The 14440-nt window shown below is 45.9% G+C and overlaps 1 protein-coding gene across 2 annotated transcripts in view; it reads right to left on the reverse strand.

Moving 5' to 3' along the window:
• ADAMTS12 (ADAM metallopeptidase with thrombospondin type 1 motif 12) overlaps window positions 1-14440 on the reverse strand; it is a 263545-nt gene that overhangs the window by 34367 nt on the left and 214738 nt on the right. For both annotated transcript variants that reach the window (XM_081825967.1, XM_081825966.1), the window contains exon 18: window positions 8353-8563. In XM_081825967.1, the coding sequence (XP_081682093.1) occupies window positions 8353-8563 (211 nt within the window). The remainder of the gene's footprint in view (window positions 1-8352; window positions 8564-14440) is intronic.

Genomic DNA, 14440 nt, shown 5'->3' on the forward strand with positions numbered 1-14440 from the left:
AAACCTTCCCTTTATATTTAGAAAACACCCAGTGTAACTGACAGAGTCTCACCCAGGCACACCGGCTCCATGTCCACTTGCCTATGTCAGGTGGAATCAGATTAAAAGCTAGACAACCATCATACTCACACCCGTACACAGGTCCAGGACCTATTCTGAAATTGAAAGGTGGGTAATTAATCGAAGTAGAGAGATACCCTTTCCAAAAAGTGAGTCCCGTAGCATGGTGCCAATATGAGGGGCCATGGCTGGTACCACCGCCCGCCATGTTCCCTCCACATTCTGTAGGGTACGCCAAGCACAGGCAGCTAGAGCACTTTTGGAGGAATCCTAACAGGATAGTCTTTCCTCAGGATTCGTGGTAAAGAATCATTATTTCCTCAGTCTCAGCAGCTGCAAACTACATCTACTTGCTATATCACCCTAAATTTCTAGATGTTTGGAAAAAATCTATACTTTTACCAGACAGCTCTATGTGCCTTTCCTTTCCAATTTTAAGTCAGCCACCAAATGTACTGCACTTGAATTTGAACCTCCAGGGGTCTTCATGGGCTGTTTCACATTTGTCTGGCTTACATTCCTGACCTCAAAGCGGGTTTCTTGAGGACGGGGATTGCATAATGCTTGGCGGATTTCCAGGGGCTCACAGCCACAATTCTGTGTGATACTGACGATGGCCCTGCGAGATCTATAAGGCAGGAATTAGGATTCTGCCTTCCACGGGAGAGGAGGCTGAGACTCAGGGACTTGCTGGAAAGGCTGCAAGTCGGTGGCAGAGTAAAATCAGATTTATTTCACAGCCTCCATGAAATCTAGTGCAACACACTGACTGATAACCATCCACTGATTTCCGCTCTTGACCACAAGCTCTCAATTTCCGAAAAGCTACCCAAAGGCAGGAACTAGTTCTTATTCATAACTGAATTCTAGGATAGTTCTTGGGACACAGCGATCACCTGATACACATTTATTAAGTGACTACTTTACCCGGGAAAAAAAAACAGGAATGGGAAAATTCTGTGAGCTTATGCATTTTTTAGCTTAAGTTTCTTGCCTTCTCGAGTCCTATTTTTAATTTCCTCGGTGTAGGAAAATAATATGGATGTATAAAACTCCCCCTTTATCTTGTTCCAGTCAAGCATCATTTCTCCCTGATGTCCGCGAGCTCTGGGAAAGCAGATCCTTTGAAAAGCAGGAGAAGCTTGTCAGCACAGGAGACCGTGCAGCTGAGAGCGCACTCAGCTGCGGAACTGGGGTCGCCTCACTTTGGAACCTGGCAAGGGCAGCCCGGAGCCTGTTACTTTCCTGGTTTACTACAGTATTTCTGCCTTCTTCTGTGCGAAGGTGCCTTAAAGCGCTGTCCGCTTCGTCTTCCTCACTGGCTCTCCACTTGTTACATTCTAATCCAAACCCCTTGAGTTTTCAAATCTCCACTTTGGAAAAAAGATCCATTCAACCAAACACCCTTCACGTAGGTCCGAACACATTTCTGCGCTGCTTGCCTCAGGCAGGCTGGGTTTCGAGAGCTGGCCCTTGAAAGAGGCCCCGGCTGACGCCAATGGTCCTCAAGTGGCAGGTGCACCTCCCTTTGGGTTTTTTCTTTCCAAGAAATGTCAGAGTAGACAGCTACATGGCAGGAAGCTCTCTGATTTTTCTTTTCTTTCTCTTCATTCCTTTGTTTGTTTGTTTCGACTTCAAATGCTTATCATGTCCACAGGGAAGCCCAGAGACACACACCTGTCTGTGGGAAGCTACGAGGTGAGCAGCTGCCTGGGTGAAGTACTTGTAGGCACATATCTAGAAGATACTGTGGATATCCACCCATCCCACTGGTTTGTTGCTAGATTTTTTAAGATTTAGATTTCCTAAGGTTAACAGATGGATACATATATATATTTTTTAGAATTTATAAATTACACGTATTAAATAACCTTATTTACCACTGTGTGAATTTGCTCAACCTAAAAGAATAAAACAGGAGTAAATAAAAGCTATTTAACGGGTTGTTTAGTGAAAATACATTAGATTTTGAGCTTTTAAAACTGAAGATTACTCTAGAACAGAGATCCCAAAGTGGCAGCCTCAGGACTACATTTGACCCAAAACATTAATTCTTTGGCCTGCCCAATCTTTTTTGTCTCTTTCTCTTTTTTTAAAAAAACGGTGGCAAGGAGAGGTGGAGGGGGAAGGAGAGAGAGAGAATCTCAAGCAGGCTCCACGCCCAGCACGGAGCCGGACACGGGACTCGACCTCACGACCCTGAGATCATGACCTGAGCCCTAATCAGGAGTTGGATGCGTAACGGACTGAGCCACCCAGGCGCCCCTGGCTTGCTCAGTCTTAAAACAAACAAGCAAACAGACGAAATACAAACACTGAATTAGTAGCCAACACTTAAAGCAGATTTCATATTAAAATTCCTTATTTTTAGCTTCTCTCAAAAAAGCAGAGGATCTGCAATTACTGGCGCCATTCTCAAATGGCACCTCACAACTTCCTTCACGGAGCCCGGGGTCTGGGAGCGGTTCTTATGTTCTCCAGCACACCTACCTTTCATCCCCACCTGCTTCCCTCACCCACAGACCCGGAAGCTTCCAAGTAGCCCAAGGATGCCATTCTTCAGCCCCGGGGCGTATCGTGCCCAGCGGGACAGTGTTAACGATCTACCAAGTCTGTACGGGGCCTACAAACGAAGTTGCCTTTTCTCGTAGCCACACCGGGAACAGGCAGCACTGGTTTGTCCTCAGCCCCATGCTCCTTCCGATACATCTTCCACCTGCGATTATCTCCTTAGGAGCTGTCAAGCCCTTCAGATGAGATAAACGCAGGGCACAATGCTGCACTCAGAACTCATCCTGATGGGTAGTTTCGGAACTCTCAAAGCCAGCATCTGCTATGATGACTTCGTGCCCTGACCTTATAATTTTGAACTCTGTACCAGGCCAGCAGCTCGTCAGTCTGCTCCTGTCCTCCCGGGGAGTCATCTTGCTCTCACTTGTCATTCCTCCAAGATGAAGGCCTGTGGGGAGCCCGCTGAGAAAGAGGGTTGCTTCTAAATGAGTCAAGCCACCCACCTCAGGTGCACTGTGGGAGAGGGGGGCTCACAAAGGGCTCAGAGCTGCAGTGCTGAGAGTTTTTTCAAAAACACAGTCGGGGCTCATCACAGAGTTACAGCTAAAGGGCCGAGGAGAGAAATAGCTAGTGCTTTGCCATAAAAACATTCATTGTGTAGTCTCGGGAATTTATAAATGAATGATTGGATCTAATGCTAAAACCAGCTTTGAAAGTAAGCTGAAAAACTTAGGTAGCTCTTATGGGTTGAACTGTGTCCCCCCACAAAAAGATATACTGGAGTCTTAACCCCTGCCCACCCCCTCCCCCTAGACCTCAGAATGGAAACTTATTTGGACATGGCGCCTTTACAGAGGTAATCAAGTTAAAATGAGGTCCCCAGGTGGGTCTTAATCCAATATGACCACTGTCCTTATGAAAAGGGGAATTCAGATACAGAGACACACACATAGGGACAATGCCACTGAAGATGAAAGCGGAGATCAGGGTATTGACAACTACAAGCCAAGGAAGTCAAAGGCCACCAGAAGCTGGAAGGCATGGAACAGACTGTCCCTCACAGCCTCGAGAAGGAACCAACTCTGCCAACACCTTGATCTTGGACTTCTGGCCTCCAGAGCTGTGAGACGATACATTTCTGTTGTTTAAACCACCCCGTTTGCTGTTCTCTGTCATGGCAGCCCTAGCAAACTAATACAGTACCCTAGATAATTTAAAAAGTATATCAGACAGAATGAAGAGAATCAACATGGCCCCCAACTGGTTTTCTGTGAGTACTTGTGTCAAACGAGGATGCCTGTATGTGTTCTCCAGGAAACCGGGCAAAGCACAGGCTGCTGACATCCGAGGGGCACTGACATGCTGGTGCACAGACATCCCCTGCCACAGGACGAGGTGGTCCAGCCCCACAGAAGTGCCTTGGACCTTAACTCAAACTGGGGAGTACCACAGGTAAGCGACTCAGAAGTGTCTCCTCGCCCTCCTGCTCCGTCCTCCTTCGGTCTGCAGGCATTTCTGTGAGGCTTCACACAAGAGTTCCCTTTGCTTCTCGTTTAGCCACAGACACGCTGCTGGTGTTCGCTGTGGGCGATTCTGTCTGAGGAGGCAGGAGAGATTGTTTGCGAACATCAGCATTTAGTTTCTCTGGTCACTCGGATGCTCCAACACCCATGTGAACCGCTTTGCACTTGACAGAGTCTCAGTAAGTTGGTTAATTGTTTTGTTCATTTGTCTGTGTGCTTTCATCAGGCACACAAAGGGCTCGGGGGCCGCCCCACGCCTCGTCAAGTATGTTAAAAAAACATCTCTAGTCTCAAGGGAAATATCATAATTTTTTTTTTTGCTCTAAAAACCATCTGAAAGGCTTTTTCTTCTTTTGCTTTAGAAGTATTTGGGGGGGAGCAACTTATTTAAGAGGGCTCTGATTTCTCAGCAATCGTTAGGCTTAGTCTGGAATTCCAGCAAAGTGACAAAAGCTGATCTCTAAATTGTTTCCAAACATAATATGATTTTTTATGAATACTACGGGCTGTCAGATTGTTGTATTTTGTAGACGTGTGAGATGCATATGGCAGAGTGTTCCCAGTAAAACTCTGCATTCAAATCCTGGCTCCACTGCTTAAAGAACGAGTCTCTAAACATCTCTATGCCTCAGTTTCTTCACCTGTAAAATGAGGTTAATAAGGCTGTTAGGAGGTATCGTGTTAATACCTATAAAAGTGTTTAATAGTAATACCAGTAAGTATCCAATGGGTACCTGCCATTAATATGTAATTCAATACTGATTTATGATTTTGCTGTGTCCTTTGTTTTTATGGAAACCATCCATTAGCTTTTTCGTTTGGACTCAAACATTTCTGTAGACCCTTGACCCAACCCTCATGCTTACAGTGCTCCATGCAGAAAATGGCCCTGACCTTGGGGCGAGGGTCTAGATGAAAATGCAGAGGGGCACAGATCAATTCTGTCAGGGCATCTGGGTGCCACCAACTGGACAAGGCTTACAAAATCAGGGTAGCATAGAAGATAGACACTGGCCTTCTTGCTTGAGAATGAAGTTACCATTTAGCAAACACTATTTGTGGACACTGCTCAAAGGGCTTCGGTGGATTATCTTCAAGCCTCACATTAACCCTGTCTTTATAAATGAGAAAAGGCTGGTGGGGGCGGTGGGGGGGGGGGCGGGGCGGTTAACACTAGCTCAAGGCCACACAATTAGGGATTGTCAGAGCTAGAAAACGTAGGAAAATTACTCTCCCACTAAATCTATTAGTGTCTAACTGCCAGGAGTAAGAGGGGAATTCATGAACATCAACCTCATGGAGTTATCTTAAACGTTAAATGAAACGAACCCTACAGTGTGAAAAGCACTCAACAAATGATAGATGATGTTATTCCCATCTACTTACTCTGCTAGGAAATGACTGTATCTACAGCTTACTATGTCCCAGGCACTGTTCTAGTAAGAAGTTTGGAACTATTAACTCATTTCATCCTCATAGCGTCTCTTGGGTCTAAGTACTGCTGTTATTCCTGCTTCATGGATGGAGAAAACGAGCCACAGAAAACTAAAAGGAATCACAAAGAGATTAAAGTCACACATCTAATAAGTGGCAGAGCCAGGATTCGAACCCAGGGACCCATACCCCTGAGACCGTGCATGTCCTTCACCACTAGACAAGGCATGTCACTGAAGCGGTATACCTAATAAAAATGGGGGCCACAGAAACTCTGATACTGTGTTTACAACAAATCCAGTCCTCCTTCTTTACCCTTCACGCCCAGAAAGTAGATTGGGTGAAAACAGAGCAAGATTCTTGGTGAAATCTGAGATTGGGGGTAGGAGTCAGTGTTCAGGGCATGAGCTTAGAGAGGGAGGGCCTGGTCAGACGGGCAGAAAGGGCCCCCCAGCTCTCGCTAGGTCCTCCTTCAGACCCCTGCTGGGTCAGGGATGAGGGTGCCAGCCTGGCACAACTGAGCCCACCCTCCTCTCGTTGCTTGGGTTGGCAGAGGTGTCTTGGCAGGGAAGGGAAGTCAGCCCAGAGAGGATGACTCAGCAGGAGCCTCATAGTTCTTGGATCTTTTGGCCCAGTTACCTCCTAGCTTCCGACATCCAGGGTGACCCAGACAGCCCAGTACAGACCAAATCATGAGGTATCTCTGGAGCGCTATACCCTGCGTCAATTAATGCCAATCTCAAGACAAGATCCAGACCATAAACACTATGATAGCAAGAATACAGCACTGCATCATCTCTCTTAAAAATGTATCTGGGCCTAGTTAGACTATCAGAGACATTTCCTCATATTCCAGAAAAGCTCATTAGAGGGCTCACATGTACAGACATTAGCAGGACAGCAGAGGGAAGAAAGGGAGATCCACTGGGTGAATATTTCCATGCTGATTTAACTAAAAGCACCTCTCATGACAGCATCCCAGGGCTCAGCCTTTCTGCTCCACTCCATCCAGTGGAAGCCAGAAACTGAATCCCATGTCTGCTCACAATACACTATGCAATGGCCTGTATTTGGGACCACAGACACGAGTACTTGTCACATCGTGCCAACTTTTTGTCCCTTGTTCTCCAGTTAAGGCACATCATTTTGTTCCCCATAAACATGAGCACAGTAAGAAGAACTTCTCAGCCAAATATGTAATTGTAGTCCTTTAAAAAAGCACAAAGAATCTGGCAATTAGTAAATTCTACTCGACAAGAATTATGGACTGCTTTGGATGCAGCCCAAACTAGTAAACAGATGTAATGGACCAGTCACGATACCTTGTCCAGCCTTATTTTGACAACACTGTAATTTATAGCAATCCAGGCTGGTGGTGGCCTAACAGGCCAGGCCGGCCACAGGCTCTCACTGCCCCCTCCCAGGATCAGCCCCGTTGCTGATATGTGCACAGATTCGTAGTATGCTATTAGTTTGCAGGTATGTTTTCTTTGCTGGTATTTTTCTTTCTTTCTCTCTTTCTTTCTCTCCGTCTCTGTCTCTCTCTCTCTCTCTCTACCTTCCTTCCTTTCGGTTTTTGGTCCCATCTCTTCCATTTGATAGGAAGTTCTTACAACACAGGAAACATACTTGCCATTTTCTTTTTATTTTCACCTCGATGCCAAGAAAGCATTCTACAACAGATTTAGAAGCTAAATAAACCTAAACTGTGACTGTGAGCTAATGAAATAAAGTTCTGGAAATAAGGTTATCACAGTGCTGTATTCAAATGAGTGTTTTCTGCTTTCAAAGAGCTTCAGAGATGGCACCTTTGCTGATACAAATTTTCAAATTCTTCTTTACGTAATACTTTGGAGTACCTTTATTAGTACAGATGGTACTTACTGCATTCTCCTGAATCAAATATTTTCCATTTGTCTGAAGGTGAGTCCTAAGAGGAGTTCCTACGACATTCTGGTCAGTGGTCGCATTATTAACGAAAAGGACAGGGCTTTCCAAGGAAGCTCAGAAGAAGTCAGCATCCACCCATAAAGTCTGGACTGTTAGTTTAAAAAATCATGTAACTTGCAGTCATTCCTGAGGTCACTGAACTGCAGTGTGCCCCCAGGAAGTAGAGCAAGGCCCCTGGAGACTCCAGGACTTTTGGAGAAAAAAGGCTCCACCCAGTGGACTCCGGGAGCACCAGGCATGACAGGACCAGGTTCCATGGTGACCTAAAGAAAAATGAAGCCTGGGAGCTTTTCGTGACCTCCTAGCCCACTGATTTCTAAGTATACTTAGAGGATCTGATCAGATTAATTTTGGGAAAATGCAACAACACTTATTTGAATTTATGTGGCTAATAACAGTACACGTTCTAAACCTCGGTCAGGTCCGGCCTTGACCCATGCCGAAGAGACAGACGATTCGAGGGGCTTCTTCAAGTGTCAAGTACACTGCCTACCATTCTACTATTACGGCAACACGCGTCCGGTTTTAACTCTCACGGTTTCAGGGAAACAGAAATGTAAGTGTTTAACAACCTAGCTCTTGATTTGCTGCCGATGGTTTAACAACGGGACAGCAAAAAATCCTGACAATGCACCCATTAGCTGTTGAGAGCCTGGGCAAATGGGGTCCAGCTCATCCCTGGCAGGTGTCTGACTCCTGGACGAGTGAGAAGCAAATCCTGTAAGAACAGAAAAGAAGCAAGATCGGATACAAGGCAGGCAGAAATGCAGGAAACAGGCCAGAGGTGATACACACCAGCCATCGTGCAATTTTCTCTCGAGCCACTTTGGGTTGGTTACTGAAGAGGCAGGGGTGGGGAAGTGATGACGCTCACCTCACTCCAGTTGCCTACTGTCCAGTCTGATGGACACAAGATGTCTCTGTTGCAGGAAATGAGGGTCTTGGGCCTCAAAAGGTGCTGGCAGTCTTTAGCCGGGAGAGCCTGCTCATCAGAGCCCATGGTCTGGATGCACAACACCGTCCGCCTCTTCTCTCCGTGGGGCCCACACGTTGCTGAGCATGCTTCCCACTCCCCGGCCCACCACCTGCAGGCACACACGGACACCAAAAGTATATGGACACATTCAGTTCAGCCACAGGAAAGAGGAACCGGGAGCAGAAGTGCAGGTCGCAGAGCTGGGGTGGCCCTTGGAGTTACTCCAGCCCGTTAGAGGAAGACAGGGCCACAGCTGGTTTGTGCAGTCACGGCTCGAGTTCCCCAGAGCACCCGGCAAGAGGGGATGCTACTTAACAGTGTCTCTGAATGAAAAAACAACAACAACGCCCTCTCTCTTTACAGTCAAGAACACTGAGGTCTAGTTTTCTGTTACTACAGCATCACGTCAAGCAAGTTTATGCCTTACTTTCCTCATCTGTTAAGTGCACAAGGCAATACTGACTTTATTTTTTTTTTTTTTTTAAGATTTTATTTATTTATTTGCGAGAGAGAATGAGAGACAGAGAGCACGAGAGGGAGGAGGGTCAGAGGGAGAAGCAGACTCCCCGCTGAGCAGGGAGCCCGATGCGGGACTCGATCCCGGGACTCCAGGATCATGACCTGAGCCGAAGGCAGTCGCTTAACCGACTGAGCCACCCAGGCGCCCGGCAATACTGACTTTATAGGAGTACTGTAGATTAAACAAAATACCAGATTTATATGCAGTGCACCGTACAGAGCCGACACATAATAGAACTTGATCATCTGTAATTATTTGTTGTTATTTTGACGGTTGCTACCGAGTAAAAGAATCTCATAGAATGTAGGTCCCCTGGCTCCTAACTGAATGTTTTTCTTTTCTTCTGTGAAGCAGGTACCGAAACAATTGCTGATTTTCAGTTATTTAGGAGATGGTCAGTCAGAGGCACTGCCTTCATACTCCCCATCTCCTCCAGTCTACCTACTCCTAGTTTCACAGGTCCCTTTGATAAGAAAGCAGGAGAAAAAGAAGAAACAAAATAATTTCTTACTTCTCAGCTATTCGTGACAAGTCAAAGTGTTGACACGGTTTGCTAAATAAATACTCTGGATTCACTGTGGAAAAACAGGGATGCGAGTTCTTTCTCTAGCCCCTTATCGTGGATGACTTACTACAGATTCTAGGAGGTTGACCCTGTGGCTACGTAGAAATAGCTTTTGAAAGTGGCAGGGAGCCCTCTCTGTTTCCCCTTCTCCATCACTGTGTAAATCTTCCCCAGCACGGAAGGGAGAACAAGTGTCTTGATCCAGTGTGGTCTGGGTTCACCATTGTTGGAAAGTACGGCCCACTTCTTTGGCTCTCTGTGCAGTAATAAAATGGAATGCTTCTATTTTTCATGGGAAAATAGTACAGCATGTGAAGTCTTTCGTTCCTGAATTTAAGGAAGACTTCTGTCCTTGAGACAGTATGGACTTTTGAAGAAGACAAAAGTTTGTACTATGATTTATAGTTAGTAAGTATTGGATTTATTGGGGTAAAACTTTTGAGTCTCACACTTTTAATCTCAGGTTAAAAATATATGAAGAAAGCTATTCCTTGATTCTGTTATATTCTTTAATCAGTTACTTTTAAGTTATAAGGATTACTTATTTATTCTTTAGTGTTTAACATCTATAATTATGTAATTAAGATGAGTTATTCATTTATTTATTAAGTAATAATAATAAATAAGTTTACTCCCTTATTCCTTAGTGTTTATCATCTGGCTATCTTGTGTGGATAAAGAGCTAATACTGGAACCACATGATGTGAAACCAAAGTAACGCCCACTTTGGTAATTATGAATCTAGTTACTTCACCCTACTTCTGACATGTCTGGGGGAAGCCAGGAATGTTACCGAATATATAAAATGTCATTCTGGAAGGCCTTTAATAACCTGAGTGGACAAAAAAATATATAATTTTTCGAATTACTTGCTACCAGGCTTTCAGCTGTGTCCCCACAAAGTGATAATGAACCTCCCTATATTTTCTCTTTCTGGGATCTCCCCCACAGTCCCTTGGGGACATTTTGCATCTGTTTGTCACTAGTTTAAAGTGAAAACAGCACCTCCCTTTCTTTAATATTTCCCAGCAAAGGTCTTCCAGGCTCAGGGCTCAGGAACTACTGTCAAGTTGTTTTCTCTCGTCCATTTCACTTTTTGATGTCTGCCATAATGCCAGATTTCCAGGAGATGTATAATAGAATATTGTTTTTCTATTTATAGGAAATCTCCTATAAATGTGACAGAAGGCTGTTGAAATGCCCTGAGGGATTGGTGAGAGGGGCAATGTAATGCAAAGAACTCAGCAGGACAAAAACCCAGCCCATTTATTCACCCCAACAAGACAACCTCCCTGGCTTAATCAGCACAGAATTAACAACAACCTTCCCTGATTTGTTCTGGTTTTGCTATTGATCTTTATCTTACGAGAATGCTGATGACACTCACCACACATCATGTACTGTTTCTTACTGTTCTTTAGACCCCCTACAGCAGTCAATCTCACCACCCCAGTTACAATGTAAAAGTCTTATGGGGGGGGGCGCCTGGGTGGTTCAGTTGGTTAAGCAGCTGATTTTGGCTCAGATCATGATCTTGGGATCCTGGGATGGAGCCCCAGGTCTGGCTCCCTGCTCAGCAGGGAGTCTGCTTCTCCCTCTCCCATGGCCTGCTCCCCACCGCCGCCCTTCCCCCCTCCCTCCTCCCCCCCTCAGCTCATGCTCTCTCTCTTTCTGTTTCTCTCTCAAATAAGTAAATAAAATCTTTTTAAAAAAAGTCCTATGGACTGGGGCTCTAGCAAAGATTCTCACTATAACAACAGAGTGGGAGGCTTTAAGAAGCAAAAAATTCTACCAATGACAATGATTCAAAAAGATCTGTTTGATTGCTATGCTTCCCTCTTCTTAAGTATAATTTTCAAATTGTTTGGAGGGAATTGCAGCAAATTATGTTTCCAATGTAAGAGCAGAAGCTGGGGAACGGAATGGGCTGTCTTGCTCCCCTGAAGCGCAACGATGTGCAAAGACAGAGACCGCAGCTGCAAAACCGACGCTCAGCTCACCGAAAACACCTGGGCGCCGGAAGGCACACCTGTGCTGGCCGGGACTGCCCAGCGGCCGCCCGGTGCCCAGCGCCCGCCTGCGGCCACAGCACCTCCTTTCTCACTGCCACCGGGGCTTCGGTACTGATGGTGGGAGAGGAGGCTGCGTCCCTGGTCCATTTCAGAAGTTTGCTCTGAATCAACAAGCTGCATCCATGCGCTCAGTTTAAGAAGGCTTCCAGGGGGAAAAGGTATCGCTTGCCTTGTTCTAACAATGCTGCTTTTAGAACGAAGACATGAAGACATGTCAACTAACTACAAAGCCCCAAGGAGGGCAACGACCATGGGGACAGTGGCCAGGAGGCAGGGCTTTGAGTAAGGGGTCCCGATGGCTGGCTGCTGGTCTCGCCCTGACAACAGCTTGCCTTGCCCATGAATATGCATCTGGTAGCCTGCCTGGTTGCGAGATTCCTTGGGAAGTGAGCTATTTGTGCTATTCCAAAAAATTCTTCGAACAATGAATCATGGAACGCTACATCAAAAACTAATGATGTAATGTATGGTGATTAACATAACATAATAAAAAAAAATTCTTTGCCACACATTCCAAGAAGCCCCAATCCCAGGGTTTTCCAAGCTCTGGAGCATCTATCACTGGGCTGGGGGATCTCTCCTCTTCGCTTGCATTAAGCTGCCACCATTAATTTCCTGTGGTTGCTGCAACAAATTACCACAAACTTGGTGGCTTCAAACAACAAAAATCTGGTTTCTTACAGTTCTAGAAGCCAAATCTTGTTTATTATAGTCCTAAAATCAGTGTTACTGGGATGAAATCAAGGTGCTAGCAGGGCTACGTTCCCCCTAGAGGCACTACAGAAGATCTGTTCTTTGACTCTTTCAGTTTGTGGTGGCTGCCTGCATCCCTCGGCTTGGGGACCATCCCCCCAGTCTTTAAGGCTGGTGTCTTCAAATCTGTCTGTTCTGTCTTCATACCACCGTGTGTGTGTGTGTGTGTGTGTGTGTGTGTGTGTGTGTGTGTGAAATTTCCCTTTGCCTCTCTAAGGACCCTTGCAATGACATTTGGGGCCCAAGTGGATAATTGCTGATAATATCCCCATTTCAAGATGCTTTAATTTAATAACATCTGCAAAGACCCTTCTTCCAAATGAGGTAACATTTGCAGGCTGCAGGGATCCGGATGGAGATGTCCTTCCAACCTGTCCCATGACTTCACCGAGGGTCAGCTTCAAGTCCACAGAGCTCAGCTGGTATCTTGTAAGAATTCCTTTATCAAGGCTCCACTTCTGTGTCCATGGGCTTCCCCCTCAGCTCAGCCTTTCCCCAAGAGTCCTTCAGCCTCTGGACTCTTGCCCCAACATCCTTCTCCCTCTCACACCAGTAATACCTTACAGTAAAGTCACCTCCAACTAGAAATTTTGATAGTTGGAGTGTGGACTCACGTAAGATAACCACCCTTATGGAAGCTGAATTCTGAAAAGAGTGAGGCCAAGTTTTCAGCCACAGGTAAATAAGAAAATGTCAGCAACAGATTGATGTCTGTTCTAAAGCCAGAGCTGATGCCAGAATCTTCTTTGACTGTGTTGCTTTTATATACATAGCCAATGTCCCCAGAGCTCTATCTTGGCCTCAGCAGGTGAGTGTCTGCATCAAGAACCTTCAGAGCCCACCGCACCTAGCACAGTGCTTGCTTTGCTTTGGACACAGCCTGGATGGGGGAGAGGTACGTGCCTGTCTTTGGGGGTATGTAATGGAGGCCACAGACTTATAGCTAGACAGCCCTGGGTTTGAACCTCTGCTAGTTGTATGATACTGAGTGAGGTAAGGAAAATTTCTTCCTCTATAAAACTTACATAATAATAGTTATTTTTCTGAGTAGTTGAGAACAATAAAGAGAAGATATAAGGTATCTCTAAAACATCATCAGACATGAAGGAGGTGCTTAAAAACCCCACTGTTTTCAGGGTGCCTGGGTGGCTCAGTTGGTTACCAATCTGACTCTGGATTTCAGCTCAGGTCATTATCTCAAGGTCATGAGATTGAGCCCTGCATCAGGCTCTAGGCTGGGCAGGGAGCCTGCTTAAGATTCTCTCTATCCTTCTCCCTCTGTCCAGCCCCCCTACTGCTCTCTCTTTAAAAAAAACAAAAAACAAAAAACTAAAACCCACTGTTTTCTTCCTCTCTACTTTCACATTACTTCTGTTTCAACAAATGTGTGGGTTTTGCACACCAAGCAATTCTGACCCTTACTATCTGGGGTTAGCACAGACCGGGCAGGTTAAGGGCTCAGCCCCACGACACTGCCCCCACCCCTGCTCTTCACATCCAGGCGGTCATCTGTGCTGCTCCCCAGCTGACTATGAACCAGGGGTTCCCACAACCCCTGCCAAGGGTTTGATAATTTGCTGGAGGGGCTCACAGAACTCAAGAAAACATTTTACTTACTAGATGACTGGTTTATTATAAAAGGATACAACTCAGGAACAGCCAGGTGGAAGAGGTGCACAGGGCAGGGTCCAGGGGAAATGTGGCAGAGCTTCTGTACCCTCTGCACAGCGCCCCCCAGCACCTGCATGTGTCAGGGGCAGAGACCGAATATACTGCGTTTTTGGTATCACACCACCTCAGCGCTCAATAAACGGTAACTGTTGTATGGCTATAATCACCACTGTGTCTCTCGTGGGAAGTAACAGAAGCTTAATAAATATTTGCTGGCAAGAGTCAGGCCGAGGGAGACTATGTAATACGATGAAAATGAGAACCTGAACGCCAGGGACAAAATTAGAGCCAGGAAACAAACAGCTGTGGTTTTGAGAGGGTATCAGCCCATCAGAGCAAGTGTCTTTGAAAAGCGAGGCGAGAACCCCAGGCGTGAGCGTCCCAGGAGCGCAACAGGAATTTACT

The sequence above is a fragment of the Leptonychotes weddellii genome, chromosome 7 (assembly GCF_054177405.1).
Source record: "Leptonychotes weddellii isolate Sample4059 chromosome 7, ASM5417740v2, whole genome shotgun sequence".
NCBI lineage: Eukaryota > Metazoa > Chordata > Mammalia > Carnivora > Phocidae > Leptonychotes > Leptonychotes weddellii.